Source organism: Periplaneta americana, chromosome 17, assembly GCF_040183065.1.
Source record: "Periplaneta americana isolate PAMFEO1 chromosome 17, P.americana_PAMFEO1_priV1, whole genome shotgun sequence".
In the NCBI taxonomy this organism is placed as follows: domain Eukaryota; kingdom Metazoa; phylum Arthropoda; class Insecta; order Blattodea; family Blattidae; genus Periplaneta; species Periplaneta americana.
In genome coordinates, this window is record NC_091133.1 from 57,933,511 (window position 1) to 57,958,449 (window position 24,939).

At 36.5% G+C, this 24,939-nt stretch overlaps 1 protein-coding gene across 4 annotated transcripts in view; it reads right to left on the reverse strand.

Moving 5' to 3' along the window:
• The window catches only part of Arf6 (ADP-ribosylation factor 6), a 187,276-nt gene that overhangs the window by 24,021 nt on the left and 138,316 nt on the right, over positions 1-24,939 (reverse strand). For all 4 annotated transcript variants that reach the window (XR_011330160.1, XM_069816271.1, XM_069816270.1 and 1 more), the window contains exons 2-4: positions 8,635-8,741; positions 7,752-7,855; positions 7,458-7,656 (exon numbers count right to left, since the gene is read on the reverse strand). Coding sequence is in view for 3 of the 4 variants with exons in the window: in XM_069816270.1 (XP_069672371.1) it covers positions 7,458-7,656; positions 7,752-7,855; positions 8,635-8,741 (410 nt within the window). In the remaining variant the exon portion in view is untranslated. The remainder of the gene's footprint in view (positions 1-7,457; positions 7,657-7,751; positions 7,856-8,634; positions 8,742-24,939) is intronic.

Below are 24,939 nucleotides of genomic sequence, written 5' to 3' on the forward strand. Positions count from 1 at the left end.
CATTTGACATATCAGGTTCAATTTGTTACCATGGCAACTGCACAGTGTAGCCTGATGTTCCTTGTTTAATTCCGCACATATTTCGTCTGCCTGTAGCTTTTAACAGTTGCCTAGTTGTATCAGTGGTCTCATATCGTTTGTTTTCGTGATAATTACTTAAATGAATGTAATATAATACTGTTATAGTGAATATTTTAGACAAGTGTGATATATATATATGTAAGGTCATTCAAGTCACTTCAAACTTTAAATCATTATATATATATATATATATATATATATATATATATATTAATAATGGCGGGTAATTGACTTACATCATCCACCCATATGAAGCCAGTTGTGTAGACTAATTTACTGACAGAGTCATTGCCCAGAGTGTGCCATGAGGCTGGTCTACACTACACCCGTGATGAGATGAGAAGATTATGGAGATTTGTTGGGATGCCACAGCAGAATCGAAGTTCCCAGAGAAAACCCCGGTGTTACCTGGACCACAGGCTTGTCCACACAAGTTATAAATCGGGGGTACCGGGGATCGAACCCACGTCCACAAGATTATAAGTCCAGCGTTATAGTAACTAGATCATCTTGGCAGTAAATATTACTGTATCGGGCAAACAATGGGATTTAGTTTTCACAAAACATTGAGAATATGTTCGCATGTCTCTTGTTCAACAAACACCATTCTTTCTGCGACACAATGCACGCATTTTGCAGACAACATACCACGGAAACTCTTTCTTCATGGTAACCTCACAACCAAGCCAGACTGAGATCTGAAGATCATGGAGCGCATATACTGACAATATAATAACCAAAGAATCATGTAATTAATTGTTTTGCAGATGTGTATAGATGTGGGACAGCGTGTCATCTTGCATAAGATTATGTTTTCCAGGTTGTGATTCCTCAGCCTAAGAGTGACAAAGTTCTGTAGCATACTGTATTAACATTCCCCATTTACTGTGACAATTTATATTATTCCAATATTGTCTTCTCCAAAGAAATATAATCATCCCATTTGACATAGAATATGAATATGAAAGAATATAAAGCTGCGCACACAGTGACTTTCAAGTCATGAAGACCTTGCTGAATTAAAACCTGAGGGTCAATTTCAGACCAAATTCTGCAATGACGTTTGTTGCCCCACCATTAAAAAAGAAGTGTGCTTTATTAAATTAAATCTCTGCTAGAACAAATGAAGCAAAATAATATATTTTCTACTTATCACTTTTTATGAGCATGAACACTGGTTTTAGTTTATATGGATATGGGCTACAAATGTTTTCTTAGATTTTTCTAAACTGTGATATAACTAATTTCAAGATTCCAGAACACCTCACTAACACTGTTAATTCCATAATAATTATTTTTACTTATTTCATTACTTGTCTGGACCACCTCTGTGGCAATGGCATCACTGATTACATTTGATCTTTCAAATTTTTTCTTATCAGCAACAGAACCAGTGTCCTCAAACCTCCTGACTAAATCCCTGTATTTACAAATGAAACATGGACCTTCTCTTAAATCGTTAAGTGTTATAAATTTTCTCCCACCTTAAGAAAGATTCCCTACTGCTCTATAATAACATTGGACTAACTATATCAACTACCTGATAGAACCATGGCTTGAAATTAAAAAATTCATGCAACAGTATTAATAGAATAATTAATGTTTTAATCAACAAAATGGTATACGGAAAATATGGAAATGCAAAAGATGAAAGACTCCAATGTTTGCTCTACACAATGACAGTTTTCTTTTCTGCCTCAAATATTATATTTATATTTTATAATGAATTGAAGTTTGAAGTGACTTTTAAATGACATATTTATTCCAGTGTTTTGTTTTTCTCAATAGAATACAATGGGTTTCACAATGTCAAACATGGTAGTTCGTGTGTTCACTACCTTAATACTTTGAAAAGGAAAGGAAACAATGAAGGACAACTCACACCAACAAACAATTTTCGAGAACTGCTGCTGCCTTGAAAAGTAAGAATTCCCTAGTGTATATCTGTACGGAAAAGTTCCATTAGGAAGGAGAAGCTGCTGTTCCAAGAAGATTCAATTCATTGGAATTTTTGTGCATAATATCGGAGAACAGAACATTACACTGATCTTCACCTTTTACTACAGTGAAAGACTTGGATCTTTTGTATGAAAAGGTTACCAGTCCTAAGATCTTGTTGGGATTGGTAGTGGGATGGAAATGCAGATGTTTATTATAGCAAGTACAGAGAGAAAATGTAGACTAAATTGTATAACTCAATAAAAGTTGGGATAATGCTGGTCATACTGTAAGCCAGGATTGGGAAGAGGGAGTAATGGTAGTGATAACTGGTAAGAAGGGGAAGGATTTTTTTTATTATATACAGGAAATTCTAGTGGTTTATACCAAATTGCATACTTCTGTTTAAATCAGGAAAATAGAAATTACTGCAAGGAAATGAATCACGAAATTCTCTGATATAATTGGACCACATTCTGCAGACAGGCCCCAACCCATACATAAATGTAATATCAATATTTAAATAATTACAAGGCTCAATATTTTTATCAAAGATATGTCCTATAATATGATTTTTAGTTAAAGCAGTAAGTATGTAGTTATATTTGCTTGTGAATTTATTACTTACGTTTAGCTTTAAATTGCATTTTTCTCACTTTGAGGATCATGTGATTAGTTCCTTTCTAAAAAATGTAGTCCAATTTCGAGATTCGCTCCTTCAAAATTTGGAAAATATACCGATACTGAGTTATTATGAACAATGCACTTACCATTCAGTAAGTGAACATCACATTTCAACTAGAATAAAATAAATGTGACACAGTACAATGGCTGACCTGTCATAATATCCTTTTTTCGGAGGCACTTTAAAAAAAGTGAAGCTATTGCAACTTGTCTTGCAACACAAATCTAGATTCCTTGTTATGTCATCAAAGAACTAGTTGTTAAGGCTTGTTCATGAAGTAATCACTCTGTCCTCATACCATTGTCATTTTAATGCTGTTGAGTTCATCTGGACTGAAGTGAAAAGATATGTGACAACTGAAAATAAGCAGTTCACTATTTTGACTCATGAAAGTACCTCTTGATAAGATCACTAGGAAACCAGTGGAAGAAAGTTCACAGAGCATACAAGATGTGATAGGAGAAGACTATAAAAACAAATGAAGAATGCGATCCCAAAACTTGCTCAGTCCATTTGGCCATTTTCATGATTTGTACATGTATGATTTTTTGAGACCTTTATCATTATATTTTAAGTTTCTTTTTAGAGTTTGTGTTATTGTGGATGTCACTTGAAAACTTGCTCAGTCCACAGAATGGTGGATTAAAAAACTAGCCCAGTTCTTTCATAAAAATGGACTAAACACATTTTGATATCACATTCTTCAATTGCATTTTGAGCTGGGCTTCAAGTGAAATGTTTATGTATTAATTTCTGAACTTCAGGCTTTCCTGTGGAAACAGTTAAACTCTATCTGACAGAATGATGACGAATTAATCACAAATTTCTAAACAGAAACAACTGTAAGTCCAGTTTAAAATAACAATTCACAAAAAATAATTATATATTTTCAACAGTACTTCTGCTTGCCTGCTTTTGATTGGCAATTGTCCATCAGAATCATTCGAATAAAGTCCTATTCATCCTCATCTGAAATGGACAAGTGATTAAAAAGTAGTTTGAAACATGAATATAGAGTAGCAAATTCGGTAGTTAGTGTGTCAAGTTCACTGAGTGATATAGAGAACTTCTAGTGATGTGTGTCAATTCAACCAAGATCAGTCATATGTTAATAAAAGGAAGAACAATGATAAGTATATTACATTTTGATTTACTTATACAGACAACAAGGGCTGTCAATGACCACAGTGTGTTTGTGATTTCAATCTTGCTAACAATACTCTGAAACTGTCTCTACTTGGGCACCATTTAGAAACATGATACCCCATGAATGTAAACAATTTCGTTGATTTTTTTTACACAAAAAGCTAACGAGTGCAAACACGGATTAACTTCTTTTGGTGCCTGCTGAAAACAGTAACAAAGCATCTTATCACATTAGCTACAGGATTGCTAAAATTGCAAAATTTCATTTGATCACAGAAGATGCAGTATGACTGTGCGTAAATCATATAGTGCAGTATATCTTTGGAGAATCTTTCACAAAAAGGTCAATACAGTATCACTGTCTAACAATATCGTCTACTGCTGGATTAACAACATATCTGTGTCGAAAATGTAATTTTAGAAAGTATCCATAGCAGTTTTTGTTTTTCAACTCAACTTAATGAATTGATTGATGTTGTCAATTTATCCTTTTTGCCACTTGTTGTCAGGTATTACTGGAGAATCTATACAAGAAGAGCAGATACTTAAGAGAGAGAACTGCCAGAAAGATATATATTTAAGTTATTTGACCAATACTTTTGAGAAAGATTTTGACTTCTCCCTCATTTCAAGAAAAGAAGCATTTTGTTCCTGCTTATTTTATATTTTGTACATTCACCTTAACAACATGAGAAAAGCCCGACAAATTGTTATAAGACTGTACAATTATATGAAATGAATTTCCACAGGGTAAATAACAATCAGTTTAACAGAATGTTGAGCAAGAGCAAATAAATTGATCATATTACTATTTCATGAAAAATTTAACTGCATGAAAAACTAAAGGGCACACCAGAATTTTATAAAGTGCTTCTGAGAAGGCAGCAACTGAAGCGGAAGCAAAATAAAAAATGAGGATGCAAACACAAAGAAAAAACAAAGCCAGTTTATTTGCAGAAGAAGAAAAAAGGATTGAAATCTTTGTGATGATCTCTGGTTGTTTCATTTGACGAAGGTGATAGTGACTGAGATAGAAGCAATTTTGTCAGTAATGTGGCACTGGAGGAAATTAGGAAATGGACAGTGTTTTCAAAACTGAAATAAATGACTTTGTGCTAGCTATATTTTGTATGCAGAAGTTAGTTTTATGCTATGTAGGAACAGTCGTAGTCATTAGTAAGACAATCATTTTGACATACAATTCATGTGTAAATAGCAAGCATGTTTTAAATTTTCTTTCCTGCACAAGATGACACTAACTACGATGAGAAACAAGTTACTGTTCTGAAACTGAGTTCTCCAGTTTTGTTTAAAGATGCAGAAGATTGACATCTTTATTTTCTTTTGAAATTGATCTGACAATGTGCAGTGAGCAGTAATTGTATTCGCTTTTTTTTTTTCTTTCCAAGTTATGATTTAAATGCTATATAATAAATACCTGATCATATACTTACTCTACAGTTTTCGAGAATTTGGAACATTTATTTTGATCATTGACATAGCACTGTTCTTGTACTAAAATCATAAAGGTATGAATAATGAATACAGTTGGAATTTATATGGCCACACATTGATTTGTAAGTGGTGATTAGGTGGATTAAAGACTGGAACCAAAGGGAAATACTGAATGACAAGAATGCCATATAAAAGAAGTGTAGGGCATGGCTTGTATTTTTATAAATTATACTAAGTAAAAACATTAACTTTCAGTACATATAAATTCAGGTTCTAGTAATAAGTTCTTTGCTAACCGCATGTACTTGTAATTTAATTCTTTCATCAAGACTTGTCATCATCAGGATTAAATGTCCTATTCGTCCCATTACATAGGAGTGGGGCAACTGAGGCACTGTGAATATCGAAACTTGTATTTTACGAGTTTACTCCTAATATTCGCAGTGCCTCAATAAATTGTCACATGAAACTACCACCCAAGTTTTAGTGTACTCTTTGTAGTTATAATTCGTGTATTATTTTACATGGGAAGAAGAAGGGTTAAAACAATATATGATACCAGAAAAAATTAAGAGAACCATGATTCAGTATAAACTGAGTAAAGAAATAATATATGACGATTTATCAGTTGTTTAAACCACAAAAAAATTCATTTTTACTGATGAATGTTTCACCTACGACAAAAAGTACAATATTTCAAATGAAGTTAATAGTGACAACTTATCCCACTTCAGACACTTTATATTTTACCAGTTGCCTAAGAAAAAGGGGTTTTAATTTATGAAACAAGGAAACAAAGTACTGCTGATCAAGAGGAATGATATTATGTAACAATATGGTTACAGACAAATGAAAATGTTGAAGGGTCCAACTGCTTGGAGCCTTCGTTTTGTGATTTTGCATGCTGAAGGTGAGTCCGTCCAGATTTGTTCCAAATGCTAAATTGGTATTATAGTAAAAAAGGACTCTGGCAATTACCGCAATGAAATGGAGAGTGAAACATGGCTAACCGAAACATGTGAGAAGTGATTTCATGTTGTATGATTTATCCGATAAGCAAGTTGTAATACAATGTTAAAGTTGAAATATACCGTCTATACTTATCTAGTATATCTAGTATATCTAGATAAGTATAGACGGTATATTTCAACTTTAACATTGTATAACATGTGAGAAGTGGTTCTGGCAGCAACTCTTAGTCAACTTAGAAAAAGGAACTATACCTGTGATGGAAAATCACTGCATAAGGAGAGAAAATATACCTCATATCGCACATCAAAATAAGTCAGAAATGGCGACTTCATAAAAGAAAAAATCCCCTTCCTAGAGTGGTGTTTAAAGATTAAAGTGTTCCGCAACAGTTCTCTCTATGAAAAAGCTGTGCATGGGCAAGAACTGGGCCACAGCAGGCTTGACCACAGATTAGCAGACCAGACCATGAAATTTTTGCAACTCATATACAAATCCACTTTGTATAGATATGAAAATAAAATTTGGAGCTCCCTTATTGTATAAGTTTCGCGCATCTGCAGTAAACAAGAGCCCTTGTATATATGTATATATGCTACAGTCATGTGAAATTGTGGACTCCCATCAAGACTCGCTCCAAATTTTAATTCCGTGTATATATATATATATATATATATATATATATATATATATGTATATATATATATAATATTCCATGCTATATTTAATAATAATAATAATAATAATAATAATAATAATAATAATAATAATAATAATAATAATAATAATAATAATAATAATATAGCAAAAGCCGCGCAGTTTGTTGGTTCTTTAGCTAACTTGTTAGCTGGTTTGTCAGTTGGTTGGGTTGGTTTGTGTATTGGCAAGTTGGTATGTATGTTGATTGGTTCGTTTATAAGTAAATTAGTAAGCTAATAAATTTGTTGGCTTGTATGTAGGTTGCTTGAATAGTTAGTTGGTTGGCGAGCTTGGCAGGCTTAGTAAATTGATTGTTTCATTCTCTGGTTGGCTGGAAGGATTCAGTTTCTGGAATGGGGTATGTAGGATGATGAAAGAGATGGAATTTACTGTCTATCACCATTACTAAATATTCTCGCAAAGGCTTCATGGACTGTCTTTATTCTGTTAAACATTTGAGTTCTGCTGTCAATGCTTTACACACCATCAGGAAGGTCCTGCTTGTTGGCAAAGATGAGTATGATGGCGTCCCTCATCTCACGGTCGTTGATTATCCTGTGAAGTTCTTGCCTAGCCTCGTCAATGCGATCCCTGTCTGCACAGTCTACTACAAAGATGAGGCCCTGTGTCCCTGTGTAGTAGTGCCGCCAAAGTGGCCGGATCTTGTCCTGCCCACCCACATCCTACAGGGACAATCACATACATCTCGTACAGGACAATCCATGTATCAGTATACATAATCAACAAAGACTAAGACAATCTAGCAAGATATACTCACCCAGACATTAAATTTAACATTCTTATATGTTACTGTTTCTACATTAAATCCTACAGTTGGTATCGTTGTTACCGATTGACCTAATTTCAGTTTGTACAAAATTGCTGAACACAGTGTTAAGGAAATAAATTAATGTGTGTACATAATTTCATTTTAATTCTACTGTCTCTCTTTCCAATTCGGTCTGTCTGTCTCTTTCACTACATACAAAATTCAAGACTATAAACAAACAAAGTAAAACAAATCTGTGCATGAAAAAGGTGTCGGTGTGCCTGTATACACTCACTGTTGTATCGTGATATTTGTATGACATCTGGCAGGCATATTTCGAGGTATGATCATGGCAGGAACATCTAGCAGACCTGAGGGAAACAGTAACACACGAAAATTCCCAGCCATTTCAAGAGTACAAGATGGGGAGGCAAATATGAAAGTTTTCTGTGTTGAGGAGAGACTTGTGGCTTCCATGTAGGTTCACAAGTGACACATCCAAAAAAATTTTTATCACTTCCTAAATTGCTGCTTATCTTAGTCGAAGTTAAAAATCTCTGCTGAAGTCAATCTAATGAACTGTTGAGGAAAAAGGACAAGAAGCACACTTCATTTAAAATCTGAGGCTCAGCTGGTTTGCTTGTGGGGCAGAGATTTTATCAGGTTGTGATGGAAATAGTCTCCCTAAGAGAAGGTAGTCCATATTCATCATGGTCCTCCAGCATAAAGGGTTGTACATGGAGATAACAACGTTATCACAGAACAAATGTCATTATAAAAACTATGTAAACAACTCAATAAGTAAAAACTGAGATACTACTGGCTTGAACATCCATTACTGGACAATTTGAGAAGCAAAGTGTATGTGTCTATGATAAAAATGGAAGGATACTAGTCTTCCCTGCTGCATCTAGCCCCAACATGAGTATCCTCATCTCCTTATTTCCAAAAATCTTCGATAAAAGCTTGCCCATCTCGGCCCAGTGCGCCCTGCAGGTCCTGAAACATATGAAAGAAAAAGAATTGTTTAATACCCTCACACTGCAATTACGTGTTTATAAATTAATTTATTTAAGGATAAAAAGGATTTAAATTTTCCGAAATTGAATGAATTTTAACGAAAATTTTCAGCATCAGCTACAGTGCAGTCTCGAGTATTCGGCTGTCTTTTATTTATTTAAATTTGTTGATTCTGAAAACATGAAGCAAGAGTGATGGGGTAATGGGTAATAAATAAATTATGAATGAATGAATGAATTAAATGAAGTAACCTTCTATATACCATTAAGAGCTAAGGAATTCTAAGAAGGGAGAGCTCGTTTTAGAGTCTCACCTGTTGAGTTAATCACACGAGCTACATTCATGTTAATGCTGTTATCACTCACAAATACAATCACATTCACATTCTTACATTACATACAAATTAGGACAATTTGGATAATAGATGTACAATGATGATATATACAGTAACAGTGTAATATGATGGTCATGCATTTTAAAATAGTTACTAGTCTATATTTTTCTTCCTATTTAACAGTAACTAGGTTTATGTTTTTAGTAGGCTTCTCCATCAATTCTGAATCCTTGCTGCACTGGACCAATGCACTCTGGCGAGTTTCTTGAAAGAATCAGTCCATCTGGTTCTTGGTATATTTCGATTCCTATTGCTGATGTGAAGGTCCCACCTGGTAGAAAACTGTGCCCACCAGCTGTCTTATCTCACTACGTGACCTCCCAATTTTTATTTTAAGTTAGCAGTACATTGACCTGTATCATCTGTACTTGCAATCTCCCTTACCCTTGCAGTAGGAACTCCATCTTCGAGGTTTACTCCTAAGATTTTATTTTCCATTTTTTCTGGTGTACTTTGAGGGCTTTCTGTTGAGTAGTATCTATCAGGCACCAGGTTTGGCAGCCATACAGAAATTCTGGTAGAATGCAGATTTATAATGCTTCAAATTTAATTTTGCAGTTTAAAGTGTTGTCCAGTAGGATGAATTTTAAGAATGAAAATGTTTTCCATGCTAAGGCCACTTTTATTTTTAGTTCTTTGTCCATGCTTTGCTGGAAGGCAACTGAGTCAGGTAGGCATGCTCTACACGAATTTTAACTCAACTGAATTAACCCTGATGGGTCATATCTGACTATTTGTCATGACGAGTCTTGTTCATATTGACAGTCCAATATTTTTGTAGTTGCTTAGAACGTTTGTAGGTTGTTAGCAGTTCTTGCAGAGAGTATTACATTATTCGCAGAATTGGGAATGACACAAATTGGATTAAAGTATTTGCGTTTTACTTATTCATTTGTTAAGGTTAGAGTTTACATCTTAGAAAAAACTGAAAAATGTTGAGGAATTTTTTAATTTTTTTTTATCAACGTATGCACGATTTTACAAACTTTTCTTATTCGTTTTTCTTCCCATCCTATGTTATATGTTTTCAATAGTGTATTCAGCTCGTCTCCTGGCCGGGAACACGCGCATCAGACATACTTGCATTGTTGGCATATACTGCATCATTATAGATCTGTAACTCCCACGAATTTTTATCCATATAACTTTGATTTAATTTATAATATAATGCACAGAATACTTTTATTTCATAATGAGTACTAACCTGTGTTACAGGAAGTGTTCAAAGTGAAATCCGTCTACATTCACATATTCTGACATCTTTTGATGAAATTGTTGTTCACATATAAGAGTTCTATTTTTGTAATGCTTGCAATTTCTCTTCTCATATTGCATAAGTATGTCTAAGTATGAGTGTTATTCCTGCATGCTCTATTTAGGGTTTTTAGGGTGTGAACAACAATTTCATAAAAAGATGTCAGAAATATGTGAATGCAAATTAATACCATTTTGAACTCCTGTAACACAGATTAGTATTTATTATTAATCAAAGCTATATGAGTAAAAACACGTTGAAGGTTGGATCGACAAAAAGCAGTCTACGCCAACAAAATAAACATGTATAATGTAGTGTTCCCAGACGAGAACCGAGCTGAACTCTCTGTATTTATGTTTTAATTTGCTGCAGTCAGAGTTCGTATCTCCGAGGAAATGTTCTCAGATGAAGAAATTGACGAGATCGAAAAAAAAAAAAAAATGGAGATTTTGCATCCTCTCTCTTCCTGTTTGCTTCTCTTCCTATTTTACAGTATTTCAATCAAGGCACAAGCCAGCGACAAATAAAAGTGAATGCTTCACAGACAAATGCGTTAGAAAGGAATTAAAAGATTTCAACATTTAACTTCAATTTAAGTCATTGTCATTACAGAATGGTTCATCTCTTTAGGACGTGATGTTTCCTTTAATGCGACCATCACAGCTGACCATTTGTTTGCGTATCACAAAATCAAGAGTTAAGCTCATAAACTATTCTTTTTAATCCATTAACAAACACTTGACTTTGCGTATTCCACTCTAGCGTTCCCTTTAGGAGTAATACGCCATAATGTTGCCCTAGATGCATCATGAGAGGATATTTAAATAGCACAGAAAATTAGGCATTAACGAACTTTAAAGCATGTGCTAAAGCAATGTATAAATACTGTACAACGAGTAAAATTCGTAATATGGCCGTTAACTGATTTATAGTGCATAATTTGTACAAGACCTGTATCTTATGTCTGATTAGTGAAATATGTTACTAGTCAGCGATATATGCAATGGGGGGGGGGAGAAAGAACTGGCCACCATACCCCATTATCTCCTGGCTTAGTTGTCTCATGAGTGATGACTTATTGGTGTCATTTATGAGTTATGAAGTTCTAACCAGTCTTCGGACTGCTGATTAAACATACATACTATAGAGCAGTGGTCGTCAGCACTCACTGAAATGGGTAGAGTGCATGAAGAGTAAGGAACTCTGCTCCGTCGTGCACAAGGGATAGAGAGACAGCATACCCGCCAGAAGCGACGATTGCATGCTAGGGCTGTGTCTTTTCCGCCGGTAAGAGAGAGACGCTAGCCAGAGCGTGCAGTGTTTTGATGACCGCTGCTATAGAGCATAATTATATGTACCATCATTTCATTCACAGTTTTCTGCCCAACGCAGGTCTTCAACTGTAAACCCAGCATTCTCCAATCTTTCCTATTTTCTGCCTTCCTCTTAGTCTCCACGTAACAGCCATGTCATGTGTCCTTCCCCAGTATTCCCATCGCCGGGAATCCGGATGGGGGGATAGTTTACGTCCAGAATATTTTACTGTGGAAAGACTCATGGCATGTTTGTAGTTTTTCTTGGGAAAGATAAATATGGTAGCTTCCCATTGCTTTATGCACACCACTCTCTCTTTCGCATCTTAAAAGATCCCAGGGGGCTCCAGCGTGGAAGTGGGAAGAGTGGATTTAACTAATCAGGCCCTGCTGACATCACCGAAATTCGCCGTAAGGGTTAAATATCAGCTGTATCGGGGTTTTTGACTCGATCGAGAAATCTCAATTAACCTTTGCCGCATGTGTGAATAATAATAATAATAATAATAATAATAATAATAATAATAATAATAATCCATAACGAATATAGATTTCTCAGATCCTATTCGGAACTACACGGAATGGAGAATAATGGTGGCAAACATGTAATTGTGGGTTTTAATGTACCAGATAAGGAGGAAATTGACATAAATACAGGAAATCGGAAAACACATTCGAAGAAGACCAAGGACCATATAGAGCTATAGAGTCAGAAATGACGGTAAGGAGTATAGGCCTAATAGTCTAGTAAAATAAAAAATAATAAATTCATTATAAGAAAATAAAAAAAAATATTTGTGGAAAACGAAGTTAATCATATAATTCTCCGTAATAACATGGAACATGGGACTTCAAAATTGTAATATAAAGGTTAAGGGTGTTCGAGAATAAGGTATTTAGGAAAATATTTGCGGCTAAGAGGGATGAAGTTACAGGAGAAAGTTACACAAAGCAGAATGCACACACGTTGTATTCTTCACCTAACATAATTAGGAACATTAAAACATTTGAGATGGGCATGGAATGTAGTAACGTATGAGTGAATCCAGAAATGAGTACAGAGTGTTAGTTGGAAGATCTGAGGAGAAAAGACCTTTGGGAAGGCCAAGACGTAGATGGGAGGATAATATTAAAATGGATTTTAGGAAGTTGGGATATGATGGTAGGGACTGAATTAATCTTGCTCATGATAGGGACTGATCGCGGGCTTGTGTGAAGGCGGCAATGAACCTCCGCGTTCCTTAAAAGTCACGTATTATTAATCAGGATACAAAAGCACCAACACGCAATAATAAATGTCATTGTACGGAAATTCATTAATGCAATAGACGTACTGTAATATAGAATGAAAATGGGTGTGACTTGAGGTTTTAATAATAATAATAATAATAATAATAATAATAATAATAATAATAATAATAATACAGATAAATTGACGGGCGATTATTATTGTGTATAACGTAAAAGGAAGCTGTTATCAGCCATGAGAGACTGAGGGTTTTTTTTTTTCACTTTTTTGTTCTGTTATTAAATTTGCATAATCTGTAGCCTACTACTAGATGTGAACTGACATATGTACATGTATCAGGCTGTTTGATGCTAATGTTGACTGGCACACACGCAGAGTCTTTCCAACACAGTACGAGGGGAATAAAGACCTGGGGGGAGTTAATGTAATTGAAGTGAAGTGTGGATCTGTGACTCATTAGACATCTTTCCATCCCCCTATTCCACTGCTTCGATGCTCTCCATTAACTGCTCTCCACATAACCTAATAACCTTAGTCAATCAGGTTTCACAGGGGATAATGATGCTCAACTTTTCAGCACGGTAATGAAGACAGTGAAACTTGTTTCTGACTATGTACAAGCCACAAAAGTTTTTTGGCAGCAAGTGTAAACATCAGAGATATGCTACAACTTAGTGTTCTACAATTTCTGTAATTACGATATACAGTACTGTACATCTGCACACTAATGCGGACTAAGTTTGTGTTACTTTTTAAAAGTACGAGTACGAGAGTCATGTCCTACATTTTTCTCAGAATATGTTTAATGAAAATTTAAAAGTTTAAAAAGTGTTAAAACTATTAAAATAGGTAATATACCTTACTTACAGACGGTGTCGAAACAGTACCATCTGTCAACAAGGTATATTATCTTTTTAAACAGTTTTAACACTTTTTTTTTAGTTTTAATTTTTAAGAAACTTTTGTATTTTTTTATAATAAGAATAGTGTTAAAGCGAACACAGAAACAAGTAATGAATATTATTGCTGTTTGGGACAATGTAAATGAAACTATTTTCCCACAAAGTCTCTATCATGTTATACGGCCTTACGCCAGCATGGAACAAGTGCATATATTCCTTGCCAATACCAGCTCTTGTCCTGCATGCATAGCTAGTAGTTACTCACTGCATCAATTACGCTGTTGTCACTTTCAAAATGAGTTCTATGCAAAGCATCTTTAAGAGACCCAAAGAGACAGAAGTCTCATGATGACAGATCTGGGCTGTAGGGTGGATTGGGCAACCCATTTTGATGATGTGTTCCTGGGTTCGCGACTTGTGTGGGGACATGCATTATCATGCTGGAGCAACATTTCTGCTGGATTCTTGCCAAGCCGAACTCGCCGAAAAACTTTCGAGCTTGTTCAGGGTGTTGATGTATGCTTCTGAGTTAATGGTTACTCCTCCTGGCATCACACCCATAAGAAGGACCCCTTCACAATCCCAAAATACAGTAACTATGACTTTTAAAGAGATCAATAACGCATGTTTAGAAACTAACAACATCTACTTTCAACGCAGGCACATTTACAGGGTTATTATATTGTAAAAAAAAAAAAAGATCAGATATTAAACGTACACGCCGCCACTAACGATAATAATAATAATAATAATAATAATAATAATAATAATAATAATAATAATAATAATAATATGTTTCAGAAGCACACTCCCTCACAACAGAATGACACTTAAGATTCTATGAAATTTTAGTACATAAAAAGGAAGAAAAAATCGTATCTTCTGCAGATGAAATTTTTCTCGTAGTTGCAGTTGGAAGGTGCAGGAAACAGTATTGAATAACAAATCACAAAGTAAGACAGAAATTGTGCTTAGATATTTGAACAAAATGATTTCAGACCGACAGCGAGGGAAAATGATCCATTAAATATGTAATTTGTAGAAATTCTTACTACAAGTAGTAGCTATATTATCTATGCTGAAGAAGCAATACAATGAAGTCTGATAACATTGTGAATGCACCCACTTTTTTTCTCTCTTTGATAAAGATGCATATAGGCGATTTTCCAGTGACGAAAGCAGAAATCCTGGTAGATGATGCTTCCAACAACAATTTGCTCGAATCGTTTCGACTTCTATCTTAAGCACGCTTATTCTGATACACCCACTTCTTTTCTTATCTTTCCCAAGTGCACTTCGAATGCCATATAGCTTGAAACTTGAGTAAACTTTTGACAGTATCAGTGTATTCCAATGGCTCGAGAAAGGGAGGTGATATTTCTTTAGAATTTGTTGGAATACTCTTGACTGACACAGGAAGAGTTTAGGAATTCTAACTAGACTTTCACAACATCGACTTCTAGGCCATTTTCAAGTTACTACGGCATCGTAATGTGAGAGGACTGACATTGCAAAAACTAAATTCGGAGAATGGTACGGAACGGCTCGATTTTACACGCAAGAGAGAAACGCCATTCATTACTTTCAGTGAATTATGTTAAAAAGCGTCAGGTTAGGTAGTGGTGGTGGTGGTGGTGGTGGTGGTGGTGTTGGTGGCGGTGGTGGTGGTGGTGGTGGTGGTGTTGGTGGCGGTGGTGGTGGTGGTGGTGGTGGTGGTGGTGGTGGTGGTAGTAGTAGTAGTAGTAAATAAAAAGGAGCATTCAACTACAGATATTGTTCAACGCCGAAATTCAACGTGGCGAGATATAGTAAAAAATGCTGCCTGGTGTCCTCTTATAAGGGCAGGGTTGATTATTTAGTCCTGACAGCTCGGCGACGCGAAAGAGGGGAAGTAATACAGTAGTGGGGAGAGCTACAGAGTAGAGATAAGGGCGAGCGGTCGGTAAAGGAATGCAGTATAGCTTAAATGTACCAGAAACATTCCGATCTACCGCACGCATGACATCCGATCGTTTCGAAGGCAAGCGAGTAACTAACCCAAACACCCCTTGGCGTAACTAAATGGACTCGCCTGACCCAGGCGCACATGGCCGGCGACTGTCAGGACTAAATAATCGTACCGTACAACACAGGGTGTTTATTTAATTCTCGAAAGAAACCACGCTAAGGAATTTATTGCCTTTCAAAATCCATCGCCCTCAGTCAGATTTGAACCACGAAACCTACTGACTCCAAACAACAAATATTTTTGACCCACATGGAATTCAGTTAAAACAAATGTAAACTCTTTCAATGTCATAGCTTTCGCATTATTACTTGATCCGAATTTGGTTTTATTTCTTTCCTCTCACAAACCTGAATATTTTCTGTGGTCCTCAAAAAGACCGCCAGCTATGTTTCTGAAAGCTAGTTGTGGCAATTTCTTCCGATAGCCTCTTCTCTCTTAAATAAAAAAACTCATATTGCGTTTCATGTCCAATCCTGGAGAATAATTTATTCGTAGCAATGGATCCAACAGGTAAAGTACCTTCTTTCTAAGATAATAGAACCAATTATGTAGCTCTGAAACGTTGAATGTCTTTACACCTACGACAAGGTGAAAATACCCAAATAAGTTCGTAGTGCGTTGAACTCCGCGAAAGTCTCAAATCACAACCAGGGTTGAGTATATATGATAATGAAAAGAACTCAAAATCCAACATCACATATATGTTTTTCCCCTCGCCTTCATATTCCATTAAATTTGAGATTTGACAAACATTTTCGGGTACCTTTCGCGTGCAGGCATCAACCAGGTCACAGGTTGATGCGCTTATGGATGTACTCGTACCGGATGTAATTCTGATAATTTCAAACGCAATATCTGTACTGACTTATGACAACGTAGAGTTCTGCGTGTATTCTCCAAGACATTCAACTTTTCAATATCTGTCGTGCTACTTCTGTTGGTGGGTGCCTTGAGCACTGTTTGTAAGCGCCCGCGGCCACGACCTTGACCTCTCGACTATTTCAGAGAATAACTGGACCAACACAGACCTCTGTGCAAAAGCTTTAACCGCCATTGTTGTGCCACTTAGAGATCTTCCTACACAAATCCGTTTGTCCTGGCTCAATTAACTAATGTCTTCTCATCAAAGAGATCCAGAAATCGATCCAGGACAGAGGCTAATGGTAAACTAATATAATATGGGGCAAAGTTGCTCTGAATACCTCGACTTCTACCCATTTACACTCTTCCACAATGACTTCATAATCTAATCTGCGACAGTGTTGCCAACTGGACGGAAATTGGGTCAAAACTGACGGAATTTCAACGTAGCGGGCGGAAAAAGAATGGCTTTGACGGGTGACGGATCATCTGGCGAAATTTACGATTTACATCGTCTTTTGACTCTTTTAGCTGCTGTCATTTTAACTGTTTAATTTTTAGGGATTTTACTTTTTCTTTGAACAGCCCTGCCTGTGCCGTACCATGTTGAAGAATCCCCTGTTTCAGATTTCCTCGTAATCAAGTCAAAGGTTGACGAATTATTATTTTAATCAAAATTGATGAGCGAGTTGTGTTAAAATTGGCTTTTTATTTGTATATAGATATATTGAGTGGATCTTTTTTTTTTATTTTGACGGATTCTGACGAATTTCCAGGTGTTAGACTGACGGGGATTCAACGTATATGTTGGCAACACTGATCTGCGAATACCTTCTGCAGTTGAGAAAAGACAGCGTCACATGAATTACGGTGGTATATTGGTTATTGTACTTGTCATTAGATTCATGGGTTCAAACAGGGCGGAACATAAGGTAAATAAAGAAAAAAATCCTTAGAATGATTTCTTTTGGAAGGAAATTAATCCTCGGGATACCGTGTTGTAAATCTACGGAACGTGAAAGAACTATATCAGTGAACGAGAGGGTTCCAGGAAAAATTTACTGGCCACTTCTCGCCCCACCCCCCAATCAGTGGTCATGGGATTGTCTCACGCTCCATCTACAATCTGAACTACATCCATTATCTACAGTCTTAAACATATTTCTATAAATCTCGACCAACAAACATATATTCGTCTACCTTAAATGTCTTGTTATGTCTAACTGCCCTGTCTCAAACGGTGACTCACTATTGTTGAGGGGTAAAAAGAAAAGGATAGTCTGCAACTGAAAGAACCATAAATCCAATTTCCGTTCCTTAAGTCCACCGCTGTGGAGTAATGATTAGCATGTCTAACCATGAAAGAGCGAGTCCGGGTTCAAATCCTGGTTGGAACACGTTACCTGGATGAGTCCATCTCACCCCCCCCCACCCCCGAGGTTTTTCCTGAACTAACTTTCGGCGTTGGATCTCGAAAATCATTTGGTGATAATTTATTAACATATCATTAGTATCATTCATTACCGTAGCCTGGGTTAAATTCACGGTTCAGCATGCCTTTCGGCGACAAATATCATTCACGAAAAGGGAGTGGTAAGCATAATAAGCCTCAGGCTGCGAAGCAAGCCTTCGGGTCCCTCCTCTGTAAAAGAATAAAGAAAATAATTGCATTTGTCTGCTAGTACTTCCTTTCCGGATGAAAATGCGCTCCGAACATGGCTTGATGACTTCTTTAACTCAAAACCACGCGATTTCTACAAGCGCGGAATCGAAAAACTACTCCAGTGTTGACAAACACAGATAAATAGTGAAGGAGAATATTGTTTATGATTAACTTCTCTCTTATGTATATCTGATTCGTTTAATAAACTTATGAAAAATCGCTACGGAATTACGCACCAACCTAATAATAACTAGAATTACATTTGGAAAAGGTTTTATAGCTGAGCTAGCAGTCTGTGTAATATCTTACAAATTTATCCTTTTGACAATGAATTTTTAATACATACAATATATTCAGAGTCTAATTACTGTTAATAAAATTTAAAAATAAATAAGCAAAATTCGTAAATACTACATAGAGTGTTAACTCAGCCAGAAGCCCTTTCCTAAAGTTTCAGTTCGCCTTTGCATTATCTTCCATTACCACACTTTTCGTGACATGCTTATTTTCGGCTATCAGTTTGTAAGTAAACTACCGTAAACCCACTTCAGTTACAGACCTACCAGCTGACACATCCATTAAGTGGTGACAGTTACTGTCCTTTTCGTATTATATCAGCTTGCGCACATTTTAAATGGTATGGCTGGAACAGATAACTAATAACAATTATCACCGAGTTCTTTTATCGATAAAAACTGATTCCGTCTGTTACCACACATGCGCTGTTGGAAACGTTAACAAACATCGCAGGAGCTAGCAGATACGTGATTTTGTTAAAGATCACAGAAAAATATTCAAGAACAAGAAAGGTTAAAAAAAAAAGTCCCGGTGTAAACATATCCTTCGAGAAATCACGATGTACAGTAGGCCATGTTATGTCTACGATCCTCGAAGCTATAAAAGTATTGTTCTCTGTGCTCGCGCATGCGAAGTCCAGTTTCCTAGTACTACACTACTACACAAGAGGTTTCCGGCCGCTGACCACTTCATGAATGGCGGCGCCGATAAGTTATCAGTAATTCATTACGCCGCTGTAATCACGAAAGAGGGAGGCTCCCTACTCTTCTCCGCCCCTGCAACTCTCATTTCGTCGAGCGGCGTGGATCAATTATCGTACAAAAAAGCATCACAGTAGTGCAACGATCGACGTCCGTTAACCTACTTCTGCTATTAGCATCTGCCAAATAGAGCAGGCTTGAAAAAAAAAAACATACAAACAGGCAGACTCTTCCCATAGCATAAAGGGCAATTAAATGTGGGAGTGATTAAACACGACGTATTACACTTGCAAATTTTACTTTTCATTGCACAAAGTATGAAGAGAAAAAGTATTGTGAAGCTGCACAAAACAGATTTACAGACTTTGGTGGAAATACACGCTTTCTGCAACCCTGTCACTGAAAAATATTCTGGCATGCCATCTTTCTATGGACAGCGATTTCTTTTGAACTATCGGACGGATTTTATTCATATTCTACGAGTAAATTTATATCTAGGAATTATGTACACGAAATGTAATAATTTTGGTAAAACATTAATGGACTGTTTGAAATAAAAAAAACACAATAACACTTTACTTTAAGAATTTCCCGACAATTTTTTATTATGTAGAATAAACTGACAAATGAGACGGTAGTAGTAGTAGTAGTAGTAGTAGTAGTAGTAGTAGTAGTAGTAGTAGTAGTAGTAGTAGTAGCATTAGTAGCAGTAGTAGTAGTAGTAGTAATAAATCATCATCATCATATGAGGCACGACAGTCCATAAAGGATTATGACCGACCAGCCGGCTAGCCTCACATCCACAAGCCGAAGCAGAGGTGGACGATCATCCAACCAGAATGGAGGTATCATGTGGTTAGCCCAGGAGTAGTATCAACTGAAAATGTGTTAAGAAAAGTTAATACACTGCCGAGCAAAAAAAAAAAAAAAAAAAAAAAAACGCAACACTTGAATAAATTTGAAATATCAAAACATAATACAAATTATAACATTACTGTGTGCTTCTATGGACTTGTTTATGGTAGGCAAGTGTTAATTCATGTTTTGGGAAGGTGAATATATTCATTGGGTAATTTGTAACACCCTCGTTTCCATTTCTTGTCCCTCACCCTATATTTATTGCTGTGCCATTAAAATTTACAACCGTAAACACAAGCAGCTAGAACAAAGTTACAACACTATTGTTTTCTTTTTTTGTGTTTAATGGAATTCTGTGATATTGAACTCAGTTTTAAACAACATTTAAGAGAGTTAAGATGCCCTTAAGCCCCGAGAACGCCGCTAGAGCAGTCATGTTGGAAAAAGATGACCGAAGCATACATTATGTGGCTCAGGTGTTGCATACATGGCCCCGTAGCTCTTGAAGAGTATCTGGAGCATGTTGACGGACACTCCTTCCAAAAATGTCCCACAGATGATCAATTGGGTAAAGATCCGGACTGCGTGATGGCCATTTCATGAGTTGGATCCCTATTTCATTGAGGTACTGGAGGACGTATCGCGCCACGCGAGGACGTGTATTGTCCTGCATGAGCACGAAATTGTCACCAATAAATGATGCAAAAGGAAGAACATGTTGCCCAAAAATTTCTTCAATGTAGCGATGGGCAGTAAGAAACCCATCTTCCACAAAACAAGGTTCGTTTGTACAGTCAAACTGATGTCTGTCCACACCATCATTGAACCGCCCTGAAATGCTGTTCTTGATGAAAAGTTGCATGGAAAATACCTTTCTCCTGTCCTCCACACTCTTTCTCTTCCATCTTAGGATCAGAGGCAAAATCGGAACTCATCTGAGGACAAAACTGTTCCCCACTGTTTGTCAGCCCATTCCTGATGTTCCCTTGAAAATTGTAAGCGAGCTTGACGATGTTGTCTTGTAAGTTCTGGGCCAAGGGCAAATCTTCTGGAGATCAGGCCAGCATCATGTAACCTCCTCCTCACAGTCCACTCACTGATATTCACATCTCGCACTTGGTCTAGTCGATTTCTGGCTTCGACCGCAGTGGTGTGGCGGTTACGCAGCACTTGAAGGCGTAAGAACTGGTCATCTATAGCAAGAAGTTGACCTTTTCTTCTCGGTCTTCGAGAATATGAACCAAGTTCCTTGTACCTTTGCACTGTACGTGAAACCATCGAAGGAGTTGTATGCAACACCTGAGACACATAACGTAAACTGCGGTCATCCTCTACCAACGCAACTGCTCTAGCGGCGTTCATGGGGCTTAACGTCATCTTAACTTTCTTACATGTTGTTTAAAACTGAGTTCAATATCACAGAATGCCATTATAAGCAAAAAAAAAAAATGAAAACTATAGTGTAGTAACTCTGTTTTAGCTGCTTGGGTATAGGGTTGTAAATTTTAATGGCACAGCAATAAATATACAGTACGGGACAGGAAGTGGCAAAGAGGGTGGCACAAACGACCCAATGGGTATACTTTTCTTCCCAAAACATGAATTAACACTTGCTTAACACAAACAGGTCCATAGAAGCATACAGAAATGTTATAATTTGTATTACGGATTGATATTTCAAATTTATTCAAGTGTTGAGTTTTTTTTTTGCTCGGCAGTGTAGTTGTTTATGATACAAGTTCGCAAAGATTATATTTTTGGCACGAATGTAAAGTTTGTGTGAAACGAGGCGAAGCAACAGAGAAACTAAATATATATATATATATATATATATATATATATATATATATATCATTCGGGAAAGTGTTTTAATCACATCTGAGGAACTTGAGCATGTTAACAGGAACTTTCTACGCAGATGTCGAGAATGTGTCGCTGATTAGGGAAGTAATTTTCAACAATTCTTGTATCACAAGTTAGTGCACATGATAATAATCATTTTTAAATAACAAATGTATGCTTTAAGTAAAAACAGTTACATACTATTATTAATGCCGACATCGGCTCCCTTTTCCCAGTTGCAACGTGGGATATACAGTAGTACACGCACAGAACGAAGTGTTAAGGCCCGTTCCCACTTAGCGGAATCGACCAAATCGAATCGAGTCGAAAAGTCTGCTGTCACTCACATCTAGTGGAATCGAACCGAATAGTACTTCTTGTGTTTTGTCATACAAAACAAAATAGGATAATTCTACACAAAATGTATCTATTTTTCTTCGTTCATATTACATTGGGATGTTTGTATACGTACAACTTCAGCAATAACTTTCAATAGTAAACAAATTAAGCCCCCAAGAATGGATGTGGTTCATTTGTTTTTTCACGAAGGCTTCACGAGAACTTACGATCATACCCGAAACAAGAAATTCTATTCCGGCATCGGCAGTGGAATAAATATTCTAGCTCATGAATTCTGTTCTGTTCGATTCGCCGCTTTTTGTTATCTTCCATTTAAATACATTGGGAAGAGAAATTCTGTCCGATTCGATCCCGCTAAGTGGGAGCGGACCTTTACGGTTTCGAAAGATACTAAGCGCTCTGCACTAGTCGACAATGAGGATCTTAGTGTAACCCTTTCATTTAAAAGAATATTATCAGTACTATGTAATCAGACCACTGAAGAGAAGTTGCGAAATTAATTCCTTCCTTTTTATAGGCCTATTCTTCCACGTATAAACATGAGATATTTAGAAAATAATGACAGCTAACCCTGAGAAACATGATTCGCGTTTACCTGCATGTCACGTTGTGTTGCGCGATGACTGGTGATTCCTCTAAGATGGAGGCGGTAAAATTTCTTAAGAAGGAAATAACAAAGGAAAACTAGAAATAAAGCAGTATATATGATTAATTTATCTTAGGAAATCGCTCTTCCGTTGATACTAACTATACAGTTTCATTTGTCAGTTTATTTTATGTAATACAGGAAATCACGAAGATAATCGCTGGATTCGGTGTAGAACGTCATTGTACAATGTTGATTCACAATAAACATAAATATTTAACTAAAAATAAATTTTCATTTGCAACTCTGCCGCTTGATTAACTCGTAGATACGGAATACGAACAATATCCGTCCAAAAGTTTAGGATAATTCGCTGTATACAGAGAGACAGATACAGACAAGTTCAAAATCACTTTTTGGTGATCTTTGCAGCATCACAATACTTCACCTTCAGACTTCTTACAATAAGAAAGTAAAAATAGTAATAAGAAAGCGAAGAACTTCGGAAAATAGAGGTATTAACGTATGGCCAAGGTCCATTTTAAATATTAAAAACACAAGTTCAACACAGATTAAGTTTAAAAATTGTTTGTAATTAATAAAAATATGATATGATGTAAATCTGCAGGATATGTAGGTAGCAGGCCAATTGTACTAACAGTACCAGTCGCGATTTAAAAAATCCTCTATTTCGAGACAGAAGAACATTGCTTAAAGACTGAGAAATATAGTGGCTACAAGATTTCAACAGTCACACATAAAATAGTGACGGTAAAGCTTTCCTTTGAATTCTGGAATGAGAGCAGTGCTGTTTAAATTTCTAATCTGTATTCCATCCTTGTAATACGCGACGTCATGTAGTCATTAGCCATTAAGCCAGAGTTGTGTAGGATCACTCGGAATGCGACCGTCTTTACGAAGTTCTGAAACAGACTTTTTTCTTTTGGATTTCGCTTGAGCCCCTAGTTGAGGACCGTCAGTAAGAGACACATGAAATAGAAGGAAACTTGGAATTGCAGGAAAGGCGGTCATGGCCAATTCAAATACGGTACATCATCACCATAGCCATCTACTTTTCAGCTGTTCTTCCATTCTGCTTCTTCTCTTTTTCATTATCATGTTTTTTATGTTTTATTTAACGAAGCAGTACCACAGTCTAGTATATACAGTCACGAAGCACAATACGTAGTAAATATGCATCCATAGATAGTTGCTAACAACTAGGATCGCTACTATCGCCTCATTACAGACGATGCGAAATAGTACCTGCACAGTCTATTGTTCCTAGTATCTTCATAAACTCAAGCTTCGTGACTATACTAGACTGTGACAAAATCAACTATGCTATTATCCAACTTCGACGGAATTGGTAAAAGCGACGTGTTATTTTTTACGAGATGAGTTCCAGGACTCGTCACCAGATTACTTGACATCCGCCTTAAAAATGTTGAGGAAAACCTCGGAAGAAATCCAACCAAGTAATGAATTCAGTGGACATTAAGCCCACATCCGAAAGCAGTCTCGGACGAATCCCACTCTCAACCCCTTCACCACGCCAGTAACCTATTTATTATCTTCTCAAGCATGCTTCTAGTAATTTTTTGCTTCCTACGTGTTTTTTTTTTTTTGTTTATTTCTCTCATCTTTTTCCTCTCCGTTATTTCTTTCCTCCTCATTACTAACAAAGACATATCAAAAGTAATCTATACGTACTTACTTTGGCTTTTAAGGAACCCGAAGGTTCACTGCCAACCTCACATAAGCCCGCCATCGGTTTCTGTCCTGAGCAAGATTAATCCAGTCTCTACAATCATACCCCACCTTCCTCAAATCCATTTTAATATTAACCTCCCATCTACGTCTCGGCCTCCCCAAAAGTCTTTTTCCC